The sequence below is a fragment of the Oncorhynchus kisutch genome, linkage group LG12, assembly GCF_002021735.2.
Source record: "Oncorhynchus kisutch isolate 150728-3 linkage group LG12, Okis_V2, whole genome shotgun sequence".
Lineage (NCBI taxonomy): Eukaryota > Metazoa > Chordata > Actinopteri > Salmoniformes > Salmonidae > Oncorhynchus > Oncorhynchus kisutch.
In genome coordinates, this window is record NC_034185.2 from 35,803,485 (window position 1) to 35,820,890 (window position 17,406).

A 17,406-nucleotide genomic window follows, 5' to 3' on the forward strand; every position below is an offset into this window, starting at 1 on the left:
GGGACATTAAAAACTGTAATATCTTATGTTTCACCGAGTCGCAGCTGAACGACGATACGGAAAATATACAGTTGGCTGGGTTTTCTGTGCATCGGCAGGACAGAACAGCAACGCCTGGTTATGTCGCTATGCTCTCAGACGAACCATCAAACAGGGAAAGCGTCAATACAGGACTAAGATTGAATCCTACTCCACAGATGACGCAATCTCAATTGCACTCCACACTGCCCTTTTCCACCTGAACAAAAGGAACACCTATGTGAGAATGCTGTTCATTGACTACACCTCAGCGTTCAACACCATAGTGCCCACAAAGCTCATCACTAAGTTAAGGACCCTGGGTCTAAACATCTCTCGCAAACTGAATCCCGGACTTCCTGACGGGCCGCCCCCAGGTGGTATGGGTAGGCAACAACACATCTGCTACACTGATCCTCAACACGGGGGTCCCTCAGGGGTGCGTGATTAGTCCCCTCCTGTATTCCCTGTTCACCCACGACTGCGTGGCAAAGAACGACTCCAACACCATCATTAAGTTTTCTGACAACACAACAGTGGTAGGCCTGATCACCGACAACGAGACAGCCTATAGGGAGGTCAGAGACCTGGCAGTATGGACAACCTCTCCCTTAACGTGAGCAAGACAAAAGGAGCTGATCGTGGACTACAGCAAAAGGATGGCCGAACACGCCCCCATTAACATCGACTGGGCTGTAGTGGAGCAGGTCGAGAGGTTCAAGTTCCTTGGTGTCCACATTACCAACAAACTATCATGGTCCAAACATACCAAGACAGTCGTGAAGAGGGCACAACAACACCTTTTCCCTTCAGGATACAGATTCTTTTTTGGCATGGGTCCCCAGAGTTATACAACTGCACCATAGAGAGCATCCTATACTAGGCGGTGTCAGAGGAAGGCCCAAAAAATTGTCAAAGACTCAAGTCACCCAAGTCATAGACTGTTCTCTCTGCTACCGCACGGCAAGCGGTACCGGAGCGCCAAGTCTATGTCCAAAATGCTCTTTAACAGCTTCTAACAATTAATCAAATGGTCAAGCAGACTATTTACATCGACACCCCCATCTGTTTTTACACTGCTGCTACTCGCTGTTTATTATCTATGCATAGTCACTTTAGCCCTACCTTCATGTACAAATTACCTCGATTAACCTGTACCCCCACACATTGACTCTGTACCGGTACCCCCCGTACATAGCCATGTTATTAGGATTTTATTGAGTTACCTTTTGTTTTTTATTTAGTTTATTTAGTAAATATTTTCTTAACTCTATTTCTTGAACTGCATTGTTGGTTATTAATGGCTTGTAAGTACACATTTCACAGTAAGGTTTACACCGGTTGTATTCGGCGCATGAGACATACAATTTCATTTGATTTGAGGTGTGTGTGGGGGGGGGGGGGGGGGGTGATGCGAGAATTGGGATGTGTGTGTGAGAGGGTTACCTCAGGTCAGGGCAGTGTGTGTGTGTGTGTGTGTGGGTGCGTATAACATCTCACCTTGTCTAGTTCACTGGAGAGCTTCTTGTTCTCCTCGGTCAAAATGACCCTCTCCCTCTCGTACTTCTGCTTGTACTCCGTCTCAAACTCCTCACGCTCGCTTTGGCTGCCAGACACACACACACACACACACACACACACACACACACACACACGAGACACACACATTCAGATGATCCATCATCACTTACACAAACACACACTATACCTGCTATTCAGAGCAAGATCCGATGAATACACACATAAGGAGCTTTGAGACAAAGACCCGTCAGACATATTAATCTCAACCACATCAATACTGTTAAAGAGACTATCCAGGGGCCAGATCTGCATCCCAAATGGCAACCCATTCCCTATGGGCCCTGGTCAAAAGTAGTGCACTAAATAGGGGAGAGGGTTCCATTTGGGACGCACAGGGTTTTGAAGTAGGCAAGCCAGGGATGCTAAGCTGGAGGGTGGAAAAACAACGTCTTACAACTTCTTCTCCAGTGTCAGTCTCTATCAAGTGGCGTTAGGTTAGAGGAATGTTGCTTCTTGGATAGAGGCAGAGGGGTATAGAACACTAGCTAGACCTAAGGGACTCTAAGACATGAACAAGGGTCCTCTCAGGAGCTTGGTCAGAGGAGAGAAGGTAACTAGCATTAAACTACACTGCCAGTACAGCACAGTTGAGGCCAGGGTGAAGTAACTTTGACCATGTTTACCTTGCATAAACCTCGCTGGAAAGAAGAGGACGAGTACACTGTCAGGTAAGTGCTACGACAGAGAGGGAGAGTAACTGGTCTACTGAAAAGGTCTACTCCATAGGCCCGTTTCCCGGGTACCAGATGAAATTAACTGGACTTAAAAAGCACTTTGAATGGAAATGTTCAAGTAGACAGACAAACAACGTCAGTTAGATCTAAGGGACTTTAAGACATGTACAAGAGTCTTCTCAGGAGCAAGGTCACAATAGAGGGGTAGGGTTGTGACGATACCAGTATCGTGATACTCAGATGCATCTTAGCAAGGAACATGAAAACTTGAAGCGGACTTAATATCTTAAGGAAAACCGTTCTTAACTGCCTCATGTTGTCACCTGTTTATTTCCCGAGCTACACCACACAATATTGGGCATGAAGCATTGATTTTAGTCTGCTTTGAGTTTTTTTTTGTGCCATGGAAAATGTTTGTGTCACGATACTGGTATGGTGACAATCCTAATAGGAGGCATCTAAGATCAAACTACACTGTGAGCACAGTAGAGTCCAGAGTGAAGCAACTTCGACCATGTTTACCTCGTATAACCCTGGCTGGAAAGAAAGGGAAGAACACAGTCGGGCATGTATAGTAGATCTCCATGTACTACAAACAGTTTTAACCAGAACCACATGAATGCTTTGTCTATGTCTCTAAATTGACTGTCCTATAAGTCTATGAGTGTTGTGGATATCCAAATCCAACTCATTACACACACAAAGAAATACACATGTCGACAGACAAGACAAACAAACCTCTCCCTGCGCGTCTTCTCCAGTTTGTCCTTGAGCACCAGGATCTCCTTCTGCAGGGTGAGCTGCTGTCCCTCAGCGTCCCGGAGCTCCTTGCGGAGGCCCTTGAGTTCGTTGGCGTGCTGCGCCTCCCTCCTGCTCAGCTCCTCCTCGTAGAACAAGGTCTTCTTCTCCAGGTCGGCACGCAGCTTCCCCGCTTCCTGGCTCTGGTCCGAGCCCACCACCGAAGCGGACGGCCCCACCTGCTTCTGGTTCAGGGGAAGAGAGTAGTTAGCCAGATACACATGTCCAGGGGTGTGTTCATTAGTGCATGCAGGAGCAAAACGCTTTGCAATGGAAAACGTTTGCTTCCTTTTGGTTCCTAGTGAACACACCCCAGGTGTGTGTGTTTTGTGAGTTGTAGTATTGGTTCCGTCCCTGTCCCTGTTCCAGATTGGGCTCAAAAAAGGGACTCTGAACACATCGAGAAGTGTCAACCATGAAGTAGCGTGACCAGTCACGCTACAAAAAACAACGACCTCTAGGTCTCAGAATGGGTGACGTCATCGATTGAACGCTACGCTAACTAGCTAGCCATTTCACATCGCCTACATGTGCGTCTCTGACTACAAATCGCTCTGGAGATCTGAAGATCTGTACATGAGCAACAGAGTGTGAGAGAAAGAACTGGAAAGAAAATAAGAGAATGGTGAGTTATGTCTTCTAGAAAGGGTATCTGTGTGTGTGTTTGTGTGTATTTGTGTGTGCGTGTGTTAGAGGTCCTCACGAATCCACCTGTACCCGAACACCCGAGACCCGATCCGCGATCCGAGTGGACTCGGATCCAGAATTCTAAATAATGTCACGGGTCTGAGTCGGATCTGATATGATTGTCACGGGTATGTGTAATTTTAACTGACTTGTCCAGAAGGAACCATACAGATCTGAACACGATTGCAGAGGTAGAGAGAGAGAGAGAGAGAGAAATGGTATCATTTATGCTGGTGCTCTTTGCTTTTCACGAGAATGCCTCGTGTAGCTTGTTGTTGGCCAATCATAAGTCATCAAAGGGGCAATAGGCTACAGTCATAGAGCCTTCGTGTGTGGCAAAAGTAAAAAAAGATCCAATCAATGGAAGATGGAATAAAAATGACGGAATTAAAACAAAGGAGAAGGATAGGCTACAACGACCAAGAGCCAACAGGCAGGATGCTACTTTATATTCTGAATGGAGCTAGCTAGCTAGCTTAACTAGCTTCTCCCAGTTTGATGCAGTCATGAAAGGTACTACGTAATCATATTTGATGATAAATAACCTAGCTATGGCAGCTATTAGTCTACTATAGAGCGAGTCAACTTGGTTGGTTGCAGTCTCTCCCTCATTCTAGACTGTAAACTCTCCTTCCAGACTCATATCAAACATCTCCAATCTAAAATCAAATCTAGAGTCGGCTTTCTATTCCGCAACAAAGCCTCCTTCACTCACGCCGCCAAACTTACCCTAGTAAAACTGACTATCCTAACGATTCTCGACTTCGGTGATGTCATCTACAAAATAGCTTCCAATACTCTACTCGGCAAACTGGATGCAGTTTATCACAGTGCCATCCGTTTTGTTACTAAAGCACCTTATACCACCCACCACTGCGACCTGTATGCTCTAGTCGGCTGACCAGTTCTATACAGAACGGATCTAGTTGTCTGCGAGTCCGTTCGGAATGGGTCTCCATATTTTACAAATGAATTTACGCATATCGGGCCCAGATGGGAAAGCCCCAGGGCCATGTTTTTGGCCCCCCGTGAAGGCCTCCAGTGTGTGTTACCTTGAGTCCATCCAGCTCCTCCTCTAGCTGTCTGCAGTGCTGCTCTGATCGTTCTCTCAGCTTCCTCTCCTTCTGAGCGTCTGCTGTCTGCTCCTCAGACTGGGCCTCCATCTGAAAGACACATCCAGCAAGGGGTTAATACACACACACATACCACCACAGATCTTCTTTAACGTAGACACGCACACACAAAGTATCCAAAACTAAACAGGTAAAAAAAAACATCCAACACACAGACACACCAATACCTCGAAGAACCAGGGGAACCACGAGGCTACTCTACCTCCTTCTTGGACCTCTCGGCCTTGCGCACCTCCAGCCGTAGAGCCTCCACCTTCTGGGACAAACCCTCCATCTCCTCCTCCTTGTCCCGGAGCTGACGGCCCAGGCGCTGCTTGCCTGATCGGAGGTCAGTCAAACGCTCGTTGAGCTCGGAGAACTCCTGCATGGCCAGCTTCCTCTGGCTGTGGGCTTCTTTCAACTCCTTAGACTGACTCTTCATCTTCTCACTGGCCTCCATTAAGTCCTATAGGGAATGAGGGTCAGGGTCAGTGGATGACACTGAATGACTGGGAGTAACACCCAGGCGGGTGCTGTATGTTAGTGGTGAATAGGGTGAGTTAACCCAATACAGTATCAAGGCCTAGGGAAGAATCACACCGACACACACACACACACCCCCACCTTGTGCAGGTCGTCCCTCTCCAGGTTGAGGCTCTTCATCTGTTTCTCCAGGCTCCTGATGTGTTTGGATGTTCCCTCCATTTCTCGACGGGCTGATGTAGCTTCCTCCAACTTCTGCTCCAGTTGACCCGAGTCTGACACACACATCACCCACATTACAGAGGGTCAATGTTGTTATACACAACATTGGCCAATATGCATTACATTTCCCTCTGATGTGTGTTTCCGGTCATTATATATTTCATTTTACAGGTCAATGACTATGCAATTCCCATAATAAACCTGGCTTGTTTAATGTGTGCATTATTTATTGCCAGCTATTATGTCTTCCTAGTCATTACTGTCCATCTTTCCATTTTGTCTCTGCACTTGCCCATTATGTTGAATGTATTTCCAGTCCGACTCTATCCATGTATGGTCAACGCTGACCTGTCTGGAATGTGTTTGTGTTCTACTACACAGTAACATCTTTACAGTTGAATGTTTACCTGCGATCTGTTTCTTGAGGATGTCAATCTCAGTCTTCAGACTCCTGATCTCCACCTCCTTGTTAGAGGGGACGGATGCTGGTCCTTCTCCTGGCGCGTGCTGCAGGGCCTGGACTGTCTGGGTCGACTCTGGAAGAGGAAAGCGGAGAGGTTGAGGGGAAGGTGAAAGGAGAGTGGGAAAGTGATTTCAGAGTATGAGAGAGACGGTGTGTAAATTAAACATCTGGAGAGTGGCCTGGATGAGGAGACAGGTTAAAGAAGGATTGAGACATGATTGTATTTGTGCCATTCACAGGGTGAACGGGCAAGACAAAATATTTAAGTGCCTTTGTGGTAGTAGAGAGCCAGGCGCACCGGTTTGTGTCAAGAACTGCAACGCTGCTGGGTTTTTCACGCTCAACAGTTTCCCGTGTGTATGAAGACTGCTTTACCACCCAAAGGACATCCAGCCAACTTGACACGACTGTGGGAAGCATTGGAGTCAACATGGGTATATATACTCAGTGTATATGTGCGTGTGTGTGTGTGTGTGTGTGTGTACCTAGCAGCTTGCGGCTGAGCTCAGTCTTCTCCTGCTCCAGGCGTCGTATCCTCCTCTCGTAGGCCTCGGTAGCTAGACTCTCCTCCAGACTGCGCTGGACACACACATCCATCTGTGCCGGACCCGAACCACCCGACTCCCTCAAACAGCCCCGGTCAGATAGGGTACTGGAGGTGGGGGAGAATGAGGAGAGAAAGAGAGAGAGAGAGAGAGAGAGAGAGAGAGAGAGAGAGTGTAAGAGAGAGAGAGGGGGGGGGGGGGGGGGGGGGAAAGGGGAGAGAGAGGGGAAGAGAGAGAGAGAGGAAGAGAAAGTGAGGAGAGAGGGTGAGAAAGTGAGGAGAGAGGGTGAGAAAGACAGAGAGAGAGAGAGAGAGAAAACACTATTAACAGACCATTAGCCTTCAGGCTAGGATAAGAGATAAGATGACAAACAATCCCGATTCAATAGCTTCTCACTAGTGGAAATTGAGTGTTGGTTTAAGTGTGGTTGTGGTTAGATCAGATGATAGAAAAGTAGGAGTGAAGTAGCCTGGTCCCAGATCTGATTGTGCTGTGTAGTCTATGGTCATTGCTATGCCAAACATGACCATAGGGGTTGGCAATACGGCACAAACAGATCTGGGACCAGGCTAGGAGTGAGCATGTATTTTTATGCATGCTGTATATACTAACAAAGCTGGATAAGTAAACGTTGTAACTGAAGACGAGTGACGTTGTTTAGCGGCCACTCACCATTTACTGGTGTAGGTGAAGCCTACGAAGGGCAGGTGGTGTCCAGAGAAGGCAGTGTGAGAGGGAGGGGGCATCGTCTCCTGACACAACACAAAACACATTGGATTAAAACACACCTCTACAACGTCGCAGACTGTTGAGATGACGGCGCGATCAACGATGGAAACAGAGACGGAAAGATGAGAGTAAGAAAGACTCCAGGTCTTGATGTAGTCCAATAAAGAGAGTTTTACCGAGTTCTTGAGACAGTCATCGTCCACGTCAAAGTTGGATGTGTCTGTGGGGCTGCTGACTTCTGGTATGTAAGGGGCCTCGCACGTACGGATGTTGTCCCAGTCGATGCCTGACAGGAATGGCAGACATTGGCATTATAGTTTCTTATTAAGGTCATATTTATTATAATATACAGTTTCTTATTGCCGTATAAAATTGTATCACTATCGTCTAGTTTCACTTCAACGGCAGTCATCTCGATAAAAGCAGCTATAGTCATTTTATCATCTCGATGATTGGAGACAAGGGTTTGCGCGATAATAGGCTAAAGTTGCACAGACAAGAGTTACGGCGATACAGAGCCCCCTCAAATGGATTCGAGCCCTACCAGAGAAGAAGGGGTGAGATTTGAAGTCCTCAATGCCGTTCTGGCCCAGGCGGTGCTCACGGCTGCAGATGAGGCGCCGGATAAGGTCCTTGGCCTCTTCGGACACGTCCGTCATCTGCAGGGGGAACTGGAAACGCTCCTAGGGACCCGGCGGAGGGAGGAGAGAGAAAGGAGTCAGAACAATGAGGATAGGTCCCTAATGGCACCTTATTCCTTCTGACCAGGGAATAGGGTACCATTTGGGACGCACACTAAATATATTACTTGTGTAAAGTTGTCAAAAATCTTTCTATTTCTCATTTATTTTCACTGATCGTGCATTATCCCCTATTGCAGTATACAGCAGTATAGTTCCATACTATAATTATTTTCCTGTTTCATGTATTTATTTGTGTTCATGGTCCTTGACAAAGAAGCACAGCACATTTTTTTTAATGTATTATATAGCCCATGCATGTTTCCCCTGTTGCAGTAGAAAGCAGTATGGTTCTATGCAAGCTGGTTTAACGCACACAAATAAGGCATTCCTTTCAGCTAATATGGCCGTCAGGGTGAGAGTGAAAGTATAGTTGAAAGGTGACGGGAAGGGAGAGGGGGCAGAGTTAGGAAGGTAGAGCAGAGTGGTTTGGAGTCAGGATAGGCTGAAACTAACTATGAACAGACCTGGGGTCGTATGTATCATTCGTCTCAGAGTAGGAGTTCTGATCTAGGATCAGGTCCCTTCTATCCATATAATCTTCTTCATTATGATCTAAAAGGCTAAACTGATCTTAGACCAGAAATCCTATTCTAAATCGCTTGATACATACATCCCCTGAACTGAACAGACTCACACTTTAACCACTATCACTCAGACCCAGTCCCAAATCGACCCCAAGCCACCTACCGCCTATGCACTTGTGGAGATCTGAGAGGAATCTAGAAGTGTATAGGGGGTAGGGGAAAAGGGTCCTTTGGGACTGGGCAATCAGACCCCCAAAAAGAAACACTCACAGCAGCACCTAACTCCTCCTGTCGGTGGACGGAAAGGATCAGGAGAAAAAGGGGGTAGAGAAGAAGGAAAAGTTGAACGCTTTGTCGTCAGAAAGAAGAAAACGAACTCTATGAAACAGAATGGTACCTGGAACGTACAAACTCAGACTTCAGCCTAAACAATCACACGTGTCTTGAACAAAGGTTTGAATAAAAACAGAAAGGTCTTATTTAAAGATGGGTTTTAGTACACTAAGTACAATGTCACTACCAGTCACCATCAACCACTATAAGCAGCCCTCCTCACCTTGTGGTTCATGATCTTGCCGTAGGTCTCCACCAATGACTCTGCGTAGAAGGGGGTCTCCCCATACAGCATCTCGTACATGCACACGCCCAGGGACCACCAGTCACACTCAGGACCATACTTCCCCTTCCCATCCTCCATCGCCTGCAGGATCTCCGGAGAGATGTAGTCCGGGGTCCCCACGGCAACCGACGACTGGACCTGAGGGAGACCAGGCCCAGGAAATGAATCGATTAGTAAGTGGATAGATGACATGAGGGATCAACCATATAAATAACACAATACTTTATTTACAGTGCCGTCAGAAAGTATTCATACCCCTTGACTTATTCCACATAATGACAAAGTGAAAACATGTTTTTAGAAGTTTTTGCAAATTGATTGAAAATAAAATATCTAATTTACACAAATATTAAAACCCCTTCGCTATGACACTCCAAACTGAACTCAGGCGCATCCAATTTCCTTTGACCATCCTTCAGATGCCGCTACAACTTGATTGGAGTCCACCTGTGGCTCATTCAATTGTTTGGAGGTGATTGAGAAAGAAAAACACCTGTCTGTATAAGGTCTCGCAGTTGACAGCACATGCCAGAGCAGGAACTATACCATGAAGTCCAAGGAACTGTCTGTAGATCTTAGAGATTATTATGATGAGACCTACATTATATCTGGGGAAGGATATAAAACAATTTATTGAGCGTTTCAAATGTTCCAAGACCACAGTGGTCTCCATAATTGGGGAATGAAATAAAAATATGGAACTACCCAGACCCTGCCTAGAGCAAGACGTTTGATCAAACTGAGCAACCGGGCAAGAAGGACCTTGATCAGAGAGGTGACCAAGAACCCAATGACCACTCTGACAGAACTACAGAGTTCCTTGGCTGATTAGGGAGAACTTGACAGAAGAACAACAGTCTATACAGCAATTCACCAATCTGGGGTTTATGGGAGAGTGGCCAGACTCCTGAGAAAAAAGAACATGACAGCACGACTGGAGTTTGCAAAAAGGCACATGAAAGACAGAGCATAAGGCAAAATAATCTATGGTCTGATGAGACAAAATGTTAACTTTATGGCCTGAATGCAAAGCACTATATGAAGCATGGTAGTGGCAGCATCATGCTATGGGGATGCTTTTCAGCAACAGGGACTGGGAGACTGGTAAGGATATAGGAAACAATGAATGGAGCCAAATACAGGCAAATCCTTGATGGGAACCTGCTTCAGAGTGCAAATGACCTTAGACTGGGGCAAAGATTTACGTTCCAACAGGACAGGTATCCCAAACATACAGCCAAACAACAGTGGAATGGCTTCAAAACAAGAACGTGGAAGTCCTTGAGGGGCCCAGCCAATGCCCAGACTTGAATCCCATTGATAATCTGGGGAAAGACTTGAAGATTGTTGTTCACCGCCGCTCCCCATCTAACTTAACAGAGCTTGAGAAAATCTGCAAGGAAGAATGAGAGAAAATCCTCAAATCCAGATGTGCAAAGCTGATACAGACATACCCAAGACTCAAAGCTGTAATCGTCGCCAATGGTGCTTCTACAAAGTATTGACTCAGGGGTGTGAATACTTATATAATGAGATATTTCTGCATTTCATTTTCAATAAATGTGCTATTTCTAGAAGCATGGTTTTCACTTTCTCGTTATAGGGTATTTATTGCATGTAGATGGGTGAGAAACCGTTCATCCATTTTGAATTCAGGCTTTAAACAACAACGTGGAATAATAAAGGGTATGAATACTTTCTGAAGGCAATGTATCATCTGGAGCATGAATATGTAATCAGGAGATGTTAATTGCGTGTCTAGAGTGAGTTTGTAGTCAAATACATCCGCCAAACCTGAACGAGTCCAATACCATAGGGTTAATACTACATAAATACTACTTAACTGAGACTGGGCCAAAAGAGCATCAGTCACAGCAGCTTGAGAGAGACGGGTCCTCTAAGGTCTCAACTCATTCAAAGCCAAGTTGCCAACCCCTTTGGAGAAGCTCAACTAGAGGAAGTGTCTTAACCACAGGCAGAGCCATGAAATCCGCCAGAGGGGAGGCCAAGAGGGGGGGATGATTGGCTGCTGGTTTGGAGGTGTTTGGTTTGGAACATAGCCGCGTGTGTGTGTGCGCATGTGCTCACCGTGCCGTCCTCCATGAGTTTCAGGCAGGAGCCGAAGTCCGCCAAGCGGATGTGGCCGTTCATGTCCATCAGGATGTTGTCTGGCTTGATGTCCCTGAGAGACACACACAGAGACACCAAACTAAATGTACTGATACCTAAGAGGAAGAAGGATAGATGGAGGAAGCGGGAGTGGAACAAAACAAAAAACACATCCCAGAGGGGGAGACTGGGAGAGAGAATGAGAGAGCGAAAACAACTTTAATGCACACTAGTGATTGTTTGGTGTGAGAGAAAGAGACTGTGTGAGGGAGAGAGAGATTTTGGTTCTGTAGAGAGTGTGTTTTCTCCTGGAAGCCTTCACGTCTCCCATCATTAAGTTGTGAAGAGGGCACTACAACACATTTCCCCCTCAGGATTTGGCATGGGTCCCCAGATCCTCAAAAAGTTCCACAGCTGCACCATCGAGAGCATCCTGATTGGCTCCATCACCGCCTGGTATGGAAACTATTCGGCATCTGACCGGAGCGCTACAGAGGGTGGTGCGGGTGGCCCAGTACGTCACTGGGGCCAATCTTCCCGACATCCATGACCTATATACACTGCTCAAAGAAATAAAGGGAACACTTAAACAACACAATGCAACTCCAAGTCAATCACACTTCTGTGAAATCAAACTGTCCACTTAGGAAGCAACACTGATTGACAATAAATTTCACATGCTGTTGTGCAAATGGAATAGACAACAGGTGGAAATTATAGGCAATTAGCAAGACACCCCCAATAAAGGACTGGTTCTGCAGGTGGTGACCACAGACCACTTCAGGTCCTATGCTTCCTGGCTGATGTTTTGGTCACTTTTGAATGCTGGCGGTGCTTTTACTCTAGTGGTAGCATGAGACGGAGTCTACAGCCCACACAAGTGGCTCAGGTAGTGCAGCTCATCCAGAATGGCACATCAATGCGAGCTGTGGCAATAAGGTTTGCTGTGTCTGTCAGCGTAGTGTCCAGAGCATGGAGGCGCTACCAGGAGACAGGCCAGTACATCAGGAGACGTGGAGGAGGCCGTAGGAGGGCAACAACACACCAGCAGGACCGCTACCTCCGCCTTTGTGCAAGGAGGAGCAGGAGGAGCACTGTCAGAGCCCTGCAAAATGACTTCCAGCAGGCCACAAATGTGCATGTGTCTGCTCAAACGGTCAGAAACAGACTCCATGAGGGTGGTATGAGGGCTCGACGTCCACAGGTGGGGGTTGTGCTTACAGCCCAACACCGTGCAGTATGTTTGGCATTTGCCAGAGAACACCAAGATTGGCAAATTCGCCACTGGCGCCCTGTGCTCTTCACAGACGAAAGCAGGTTCACACTGAGCACGTGACAGAGTCTGGAGACGCCGTGGAGAACGTTCTGCTGCCTGCAACATCCTCCAGCATGACCGCTTTGGCGGTGGGTCAGTCATGGTGTGGGGGTGGCATTTTTTTGGGGGGCCGCATAGCCTTCCATGTGCTCGCCAGCGGTAGCCTGACTGCCATTAGGTACCGAGATGAGATCCTCAGACCCCTTGTGAGACCATATGCTGGTGCGGTTGGCCCTGGGTTCCTCCTAATGCAAGACAATGCTAGACCTCATTTGGCTGGCGTGTGTCAGCAGTTCCTGCAAGAGGAAGGCATTGATGCTATGGACTGGCCCGCCCGTTCCCCAGACCTGAATCCAATTGAGCACATCTGGGACATCATGTCTCGCTCCATCCACCAACACCACGGTGCACCACAGACTGTCCAGGAGTTGGCGGATGCTTTAGTCCAGGTCTGGGAGGAGATCCCTCAGGAGACCATCCGCCACCTCATCAGGAGCATGCCCAGGCATTGTAGGGAGGTCATACAGACACGTGGAGGCCACACACACTACTGAGCCTCATTTTGACTTGCTTTAAGGACATTACATCAAAGTTGGATCAGCCTGTAGTGTGGTTTTCCACTTTAATTTTGAGTGTGACTCCAAATCCAGACCTCCATGGGTTGATAAATTTGATTCCCATTGATAATTTTTGTGTGATTTTGTTGTCAGCACATTCAACTATGTAAAGAAAAAAGTATTTAATAAGAATATTTCATTCATTCAGATCTAGGATGTGTTATTTTAGTGTTCCCTTAATGTTTTTGAGCAGTGTACTAGGAGGCCCAAAAAATTGTCAAAGATTCCAGTTCCCCATAGACTGTTCTCTCTGCTACCGCACGGCAAGCGGTACCGGAGCGCCAAGTCTAGGATCAAATGGCTCCTTAACAGCTTCTACCCCCAAGCCATAAGACTGCTGAAGAAATAATCAAATGGCCACCCGGAGTATTTACATTGACCCCCCTCCCTTTGTTTTTACACTGCTGCTTTGCGCTGCTTATTATCTATGCATAGTCACTTTACAAGTGACCTCGACTAACCTTTACCCCTGTACATTAACTCTGTACCGGTAGCTCCTGTATATAGCCTCGTTATTATTAAGTCATTTTCTTGTGTTACTTTTCAGTTCATTTAATAATTATTTCCTTAACTATTTATTTAACTATTTATTGAGCTGCATTGTTGGTTAAGGGCTTGTAAGTAAGCATTTCACGGGAAGGTCTACCTACACCTGTTGTATTCGGCGCATGTGACAAAATTTGGCTTGAAGTCTTGTGTATATTCGGCTCGCGCCTCACCCTTGCTGCCTCTATTGCCAATAGGGGAGGCCCCTCACAGGGTTACACACACGCTCACTGACCAGGAGACCCTGTCCCGACCACAATTCCAAGAAGGCTTTACACCCCACTTAATGCAGACAATGTCAAGCCCGTGTCTCCACTGTTCCCCTTATTAATATACTATTAATGCACAAAACATACCAGTGTAGCTGAAGCAAATCCAAGGTACACACCCATACAACACAAGTTGGGAGGGAAGGGTGTAGGTGGGCAGTATGGGGGTACAGTACACCCTGCTCTGGGGAGGAAGGGGTGTAAGGGGGGGTACCCCCTACTCATAAGCAGGCACAAAGAGGTAAACAGAAGCCCTGGCTTGCTGAGAGGATTGGGGGGGGGGGGGGGGGGGGGGGGCAGCAGGATACAAAAGAACAAAGGCTTCTCACTGGACAGCAGGATACTGAGGCTGCAGCCCAAAATGGCACCCTATTCCCTACAAAGTGCACTACTTTGACCAGAGCCCTGGTGGCCCTGGTCAAAAGTAGTGCACTTAATAGGGAATAGCTCGATGCCATTTGGGATTCAGACCAGAGACCGAGAGAAGGAGCCTTTATTTTCATGTTGAATCAAGTCAATGGGCTAAAAGGTGCACCAACAGAACACCCTCCTACAAAGTAGGCCTACTTACTTTCGCCTCAAGTTTAGTTATAATGGTACAATTAAGTAATTTCTGTGTTGTTTATTCTGTCCAACCATGTCTTTAACTGTGTCTTTGGGCTCCAGAATGGCGCAGCAGTCTAAGACACTGCATCGCAGTTGCATTAGGCATCACAACAGTCCCTGGTTCGAATCCAGGCTGTATCACATCCGGCCACGATTGGGAGTCCCATAGGGCGGTGCACAATTGGGCCAGTGTCGTCGGGGACGTCATTGTAAATAAGAATGTGTTCTTAACTGACTTGCCAGGTTAAATAAAGAAAAAAATTCAAACTACTGACATGCCTTCTCTTCAGGACAAACTCAGTTTCCCAGTGTGCACCTCTCCCCCCACCTCTGCTCCCTCTACTTAACACCTCTGTGGGTGTCTCCAACCTCTCAGTTATAGGCTCAAACCTGGCCCTAGCCTGCCTCTCTCTGTGTATGTATATGTGTGTTCCTCCTCTAGATAAACCAATTAGAACACAGTGAAAACCTGAGCTGCTAACAAGCAGAGATCAAACAGAACATGGCTACCACCCCTCTTTCCCTCCCGGTCGCTTTCTCCACCTCCCCTCTGTTGCTATCTGACATTACCTCCTCTCCGTTTCTCCCGTCCAACCTCTCATTCCTCCCTGTAGGGCCACGGTGACTCGACAGTGGGCGGCGTGGGCAGGTTAATGCCTCCAAGGCAGGTTAACATGGCTAACAACATTAGCGGTTTCTCCCCTAGACATACCACAGGGGATGCTAAGCTAGTTAGCTTAGCGCGTTGCTAATTAGGCTGCTCTGCCTCAGCCAGGGCAGGGCTCCTGCGGTCTTAAGGAAGGAGCAGTGGGGCTGAGAATAGAGGGGGGTAATCTCCTTTAAGACCTCATTGGCATCCATCTGTGAGGGCCATCTGGACACACACACAAGGCTGGACTGGGACAAGAATTCAACCCTGGCATTTTATCCACACTGTTTGCCTCCCTGTTGTGCTATCTTCTCTGCTGTCACTCTGTGCTTCTTCTTGTTCTCTCACTGAATGAATGCCTGTCTGCTTAAGCCTTATACTAGGCTTGGGCAGTATGTCGTATACCGGAGTATTTTGAAATAGCCACAGGATGGTTTTTCAATACCGCCAAAACTATTTCAAGTTTTTTTATTTTTATAAATTGGAATATTTGGAGCTACTTTTTTTTGTAGTCAACTTGTGCAATACATTAGGAGATAAACAAATATTTTGTTCTTCATTTCACTCATCACATAACTTTTCATTATGAAGCTTGCCCGTAGTCCCCAGTCACATAGTGTTTGTTTACAAGCACACAACGAATAGTGATTGGAGCCTTGTGAGTCACTGTGGTGCAGTACACTCCAGGTGATCTAGTTACAGTATGGAATGCACTAAAATGTTTGCCAGCTAGATATCTAATAACTATTAAGTTAACTGTCTCAAATGTTCTAAATGCTCTGCAGTTGTGCATTTGATTTGCTAATTTAGTAGCTAGTTAGCCATCTTGCTAAACAAGGAATCTTGCAAAATCAAGCTTTGATTGGTAACAACAGAGAATCTCCTCCTGGATCAAGAGCCTTTACTGTCCAATATTTGTTTTGCGCGCACAGCAAACTGAGTAGTTTTTTTGAGTTACTTGTATAACTGTATGAGCTGGGATGACGGTCTTGCAAATATACTCAACAAAAATATAAAACGTAACATGTTACACTTTCAACGACTTCAATGAGTTACAGTTCATATAAGGAAATCAGTCAATTGAAATTAGAATTAGGCCCTAATCTATGGATTTCACATTAATGGGCAGGGCCGCAGCCATGGAGGGGCCTGGGAGGGCACAGGCCCACCCACTGGGGAGCCAGGCCCAGCCAATCAGAATGAGTTTTTCCCTACAAAAGGGCTTTATTACAGTTTCATCAGCTGTCCGGGTGGCTGGTCTCGGACGATCCCGCAGGTGAAGAAGCCGGATGTGGAGATCCGCGGCTGGTGTGTTTACACGTGGTCTGTGGTTGAGAGGCCGGTTGGACATACTGCTAAATTCTCCAAAACAACGTTGGAGGCAGCTTATTGCAGATAAATTAATATTCATTTATCTGGCAACAGCTCTGGTGGACATTCTTGCAGCCAGTATTCCAATTGCACGCTCCTTCAAAACTTGAGACATGTGTCATTGTGTTGTGACAATTCATTTTTTTATTTGTTGTACTTTTTACCCCCTTTAAAAAATATAAAAAACTTTTACACCTTTTTCATGATATCCAAATTGGTAGTTACAGTTGCTGCAACTCCAATACGGACTAGGGAGAGGCGAAGGTCAAGAGCCATGCATCCTACGAAACACGACCCTGCCAAGACTGCTTCTTGACACACTGCTCGCTTAACCCGGAAGCCAGCCGTACCAATGTATAGGAGGAAACACCGTACAACTGGCGACCAAAGTCCGCCCGCAGGTGTCCGGCCGCCACAAAGAGTTTCTAGAGCGCAATGGGACAAGGACATCCCAGCCGGCCAAACCTTCCCCTAACCCGGACGACGCTGGGCCAATTATGTGCCTCCTCATGTGTCTCCCGGTCACGGCCGGCTGTGACACAGCCTGGGATCGAACCCGGGGCCGTAGTGACGCCTCAAGTACTGAGATGCAGTGCCTTAGACTGCTGTGACACTTGGGAGGCAAAACTGCACATTTCAGAGTGGCCTTTTATTCTCCCCAAACATTACCTGTGTAATGATCATGCTGTTTAACCAGCTTCTTGATATGCCACACCTGTAAGGTGG

The 17,406-nt window shown here is 46.8% G+C and overlaps 1 protein-coding gene across 9 annotated transcripts in view; it reads right to left on the minus strand.

The window, feature by feature from the left end:
- cdc42bpab (CDC42 binding protein kinase alpha (DMPK-like) b) overlaps positions 1-17,406 on the minus strand; it is a 94,871-nt gene that overhangs the window by 26,899 nt on the left and 50,566 nt on the right. For 6 of the 9 annotated variants that reach the window (XM_031837467.1, XM_031837468.1, XM_031837465.1 and 3 more), the window contains exons 6-18: positions 11,287-11,380; positions 9,136-9,336; positions 8,850-8,867; positions 7,857-7,995; positions 7,489-7,598; positions 7,256-7,335; positions 6,524-6,690; positions 5,983-6,111; positions 5,495-5,628; positions 5,094-5,336; positions 4,811-4,921; positions 3,012-3,256; positions 1,519-1,624 (exon numbers count right to left, since the gene is read on the minus strand). In XM_031837467.1, the coding sequence (XP_031693327.1) occupies positions 1,519-1,624; positions 3,012-3,256; positions 4,811-4,921; positions 5,094-5,336; positions 5,495-5,628; positions 5,983-6,111; positions 6,524-6,690; positions 7,256-7,335; positions 7,489-7,598; positions 7,857-7,995; positions 8,850-8,867; positions 9,136-9,336; positions 11,287-11,380 (1,777 nt within the window). The remainder of the gene's footprint in view (positions 1-1,518; positions 1,625-3,011; positions 3,257-4,810; positions 4,922-5,093; positions 5,337-5,494; positions 5,629-5,982; positions 6,112-6,523; positions 6,691-7,255; positions 7,336-7,488; positions 7,599-7,856; positions 7,996-8,849; positions 8,868-9,135; positions 9,337-11,286; positions 11,381-17,406) is intronic. The other 3 variants (XM_020496850.2, XM_031837469.1, XM_031837464.1) reach the window with 1 other exon arrangement.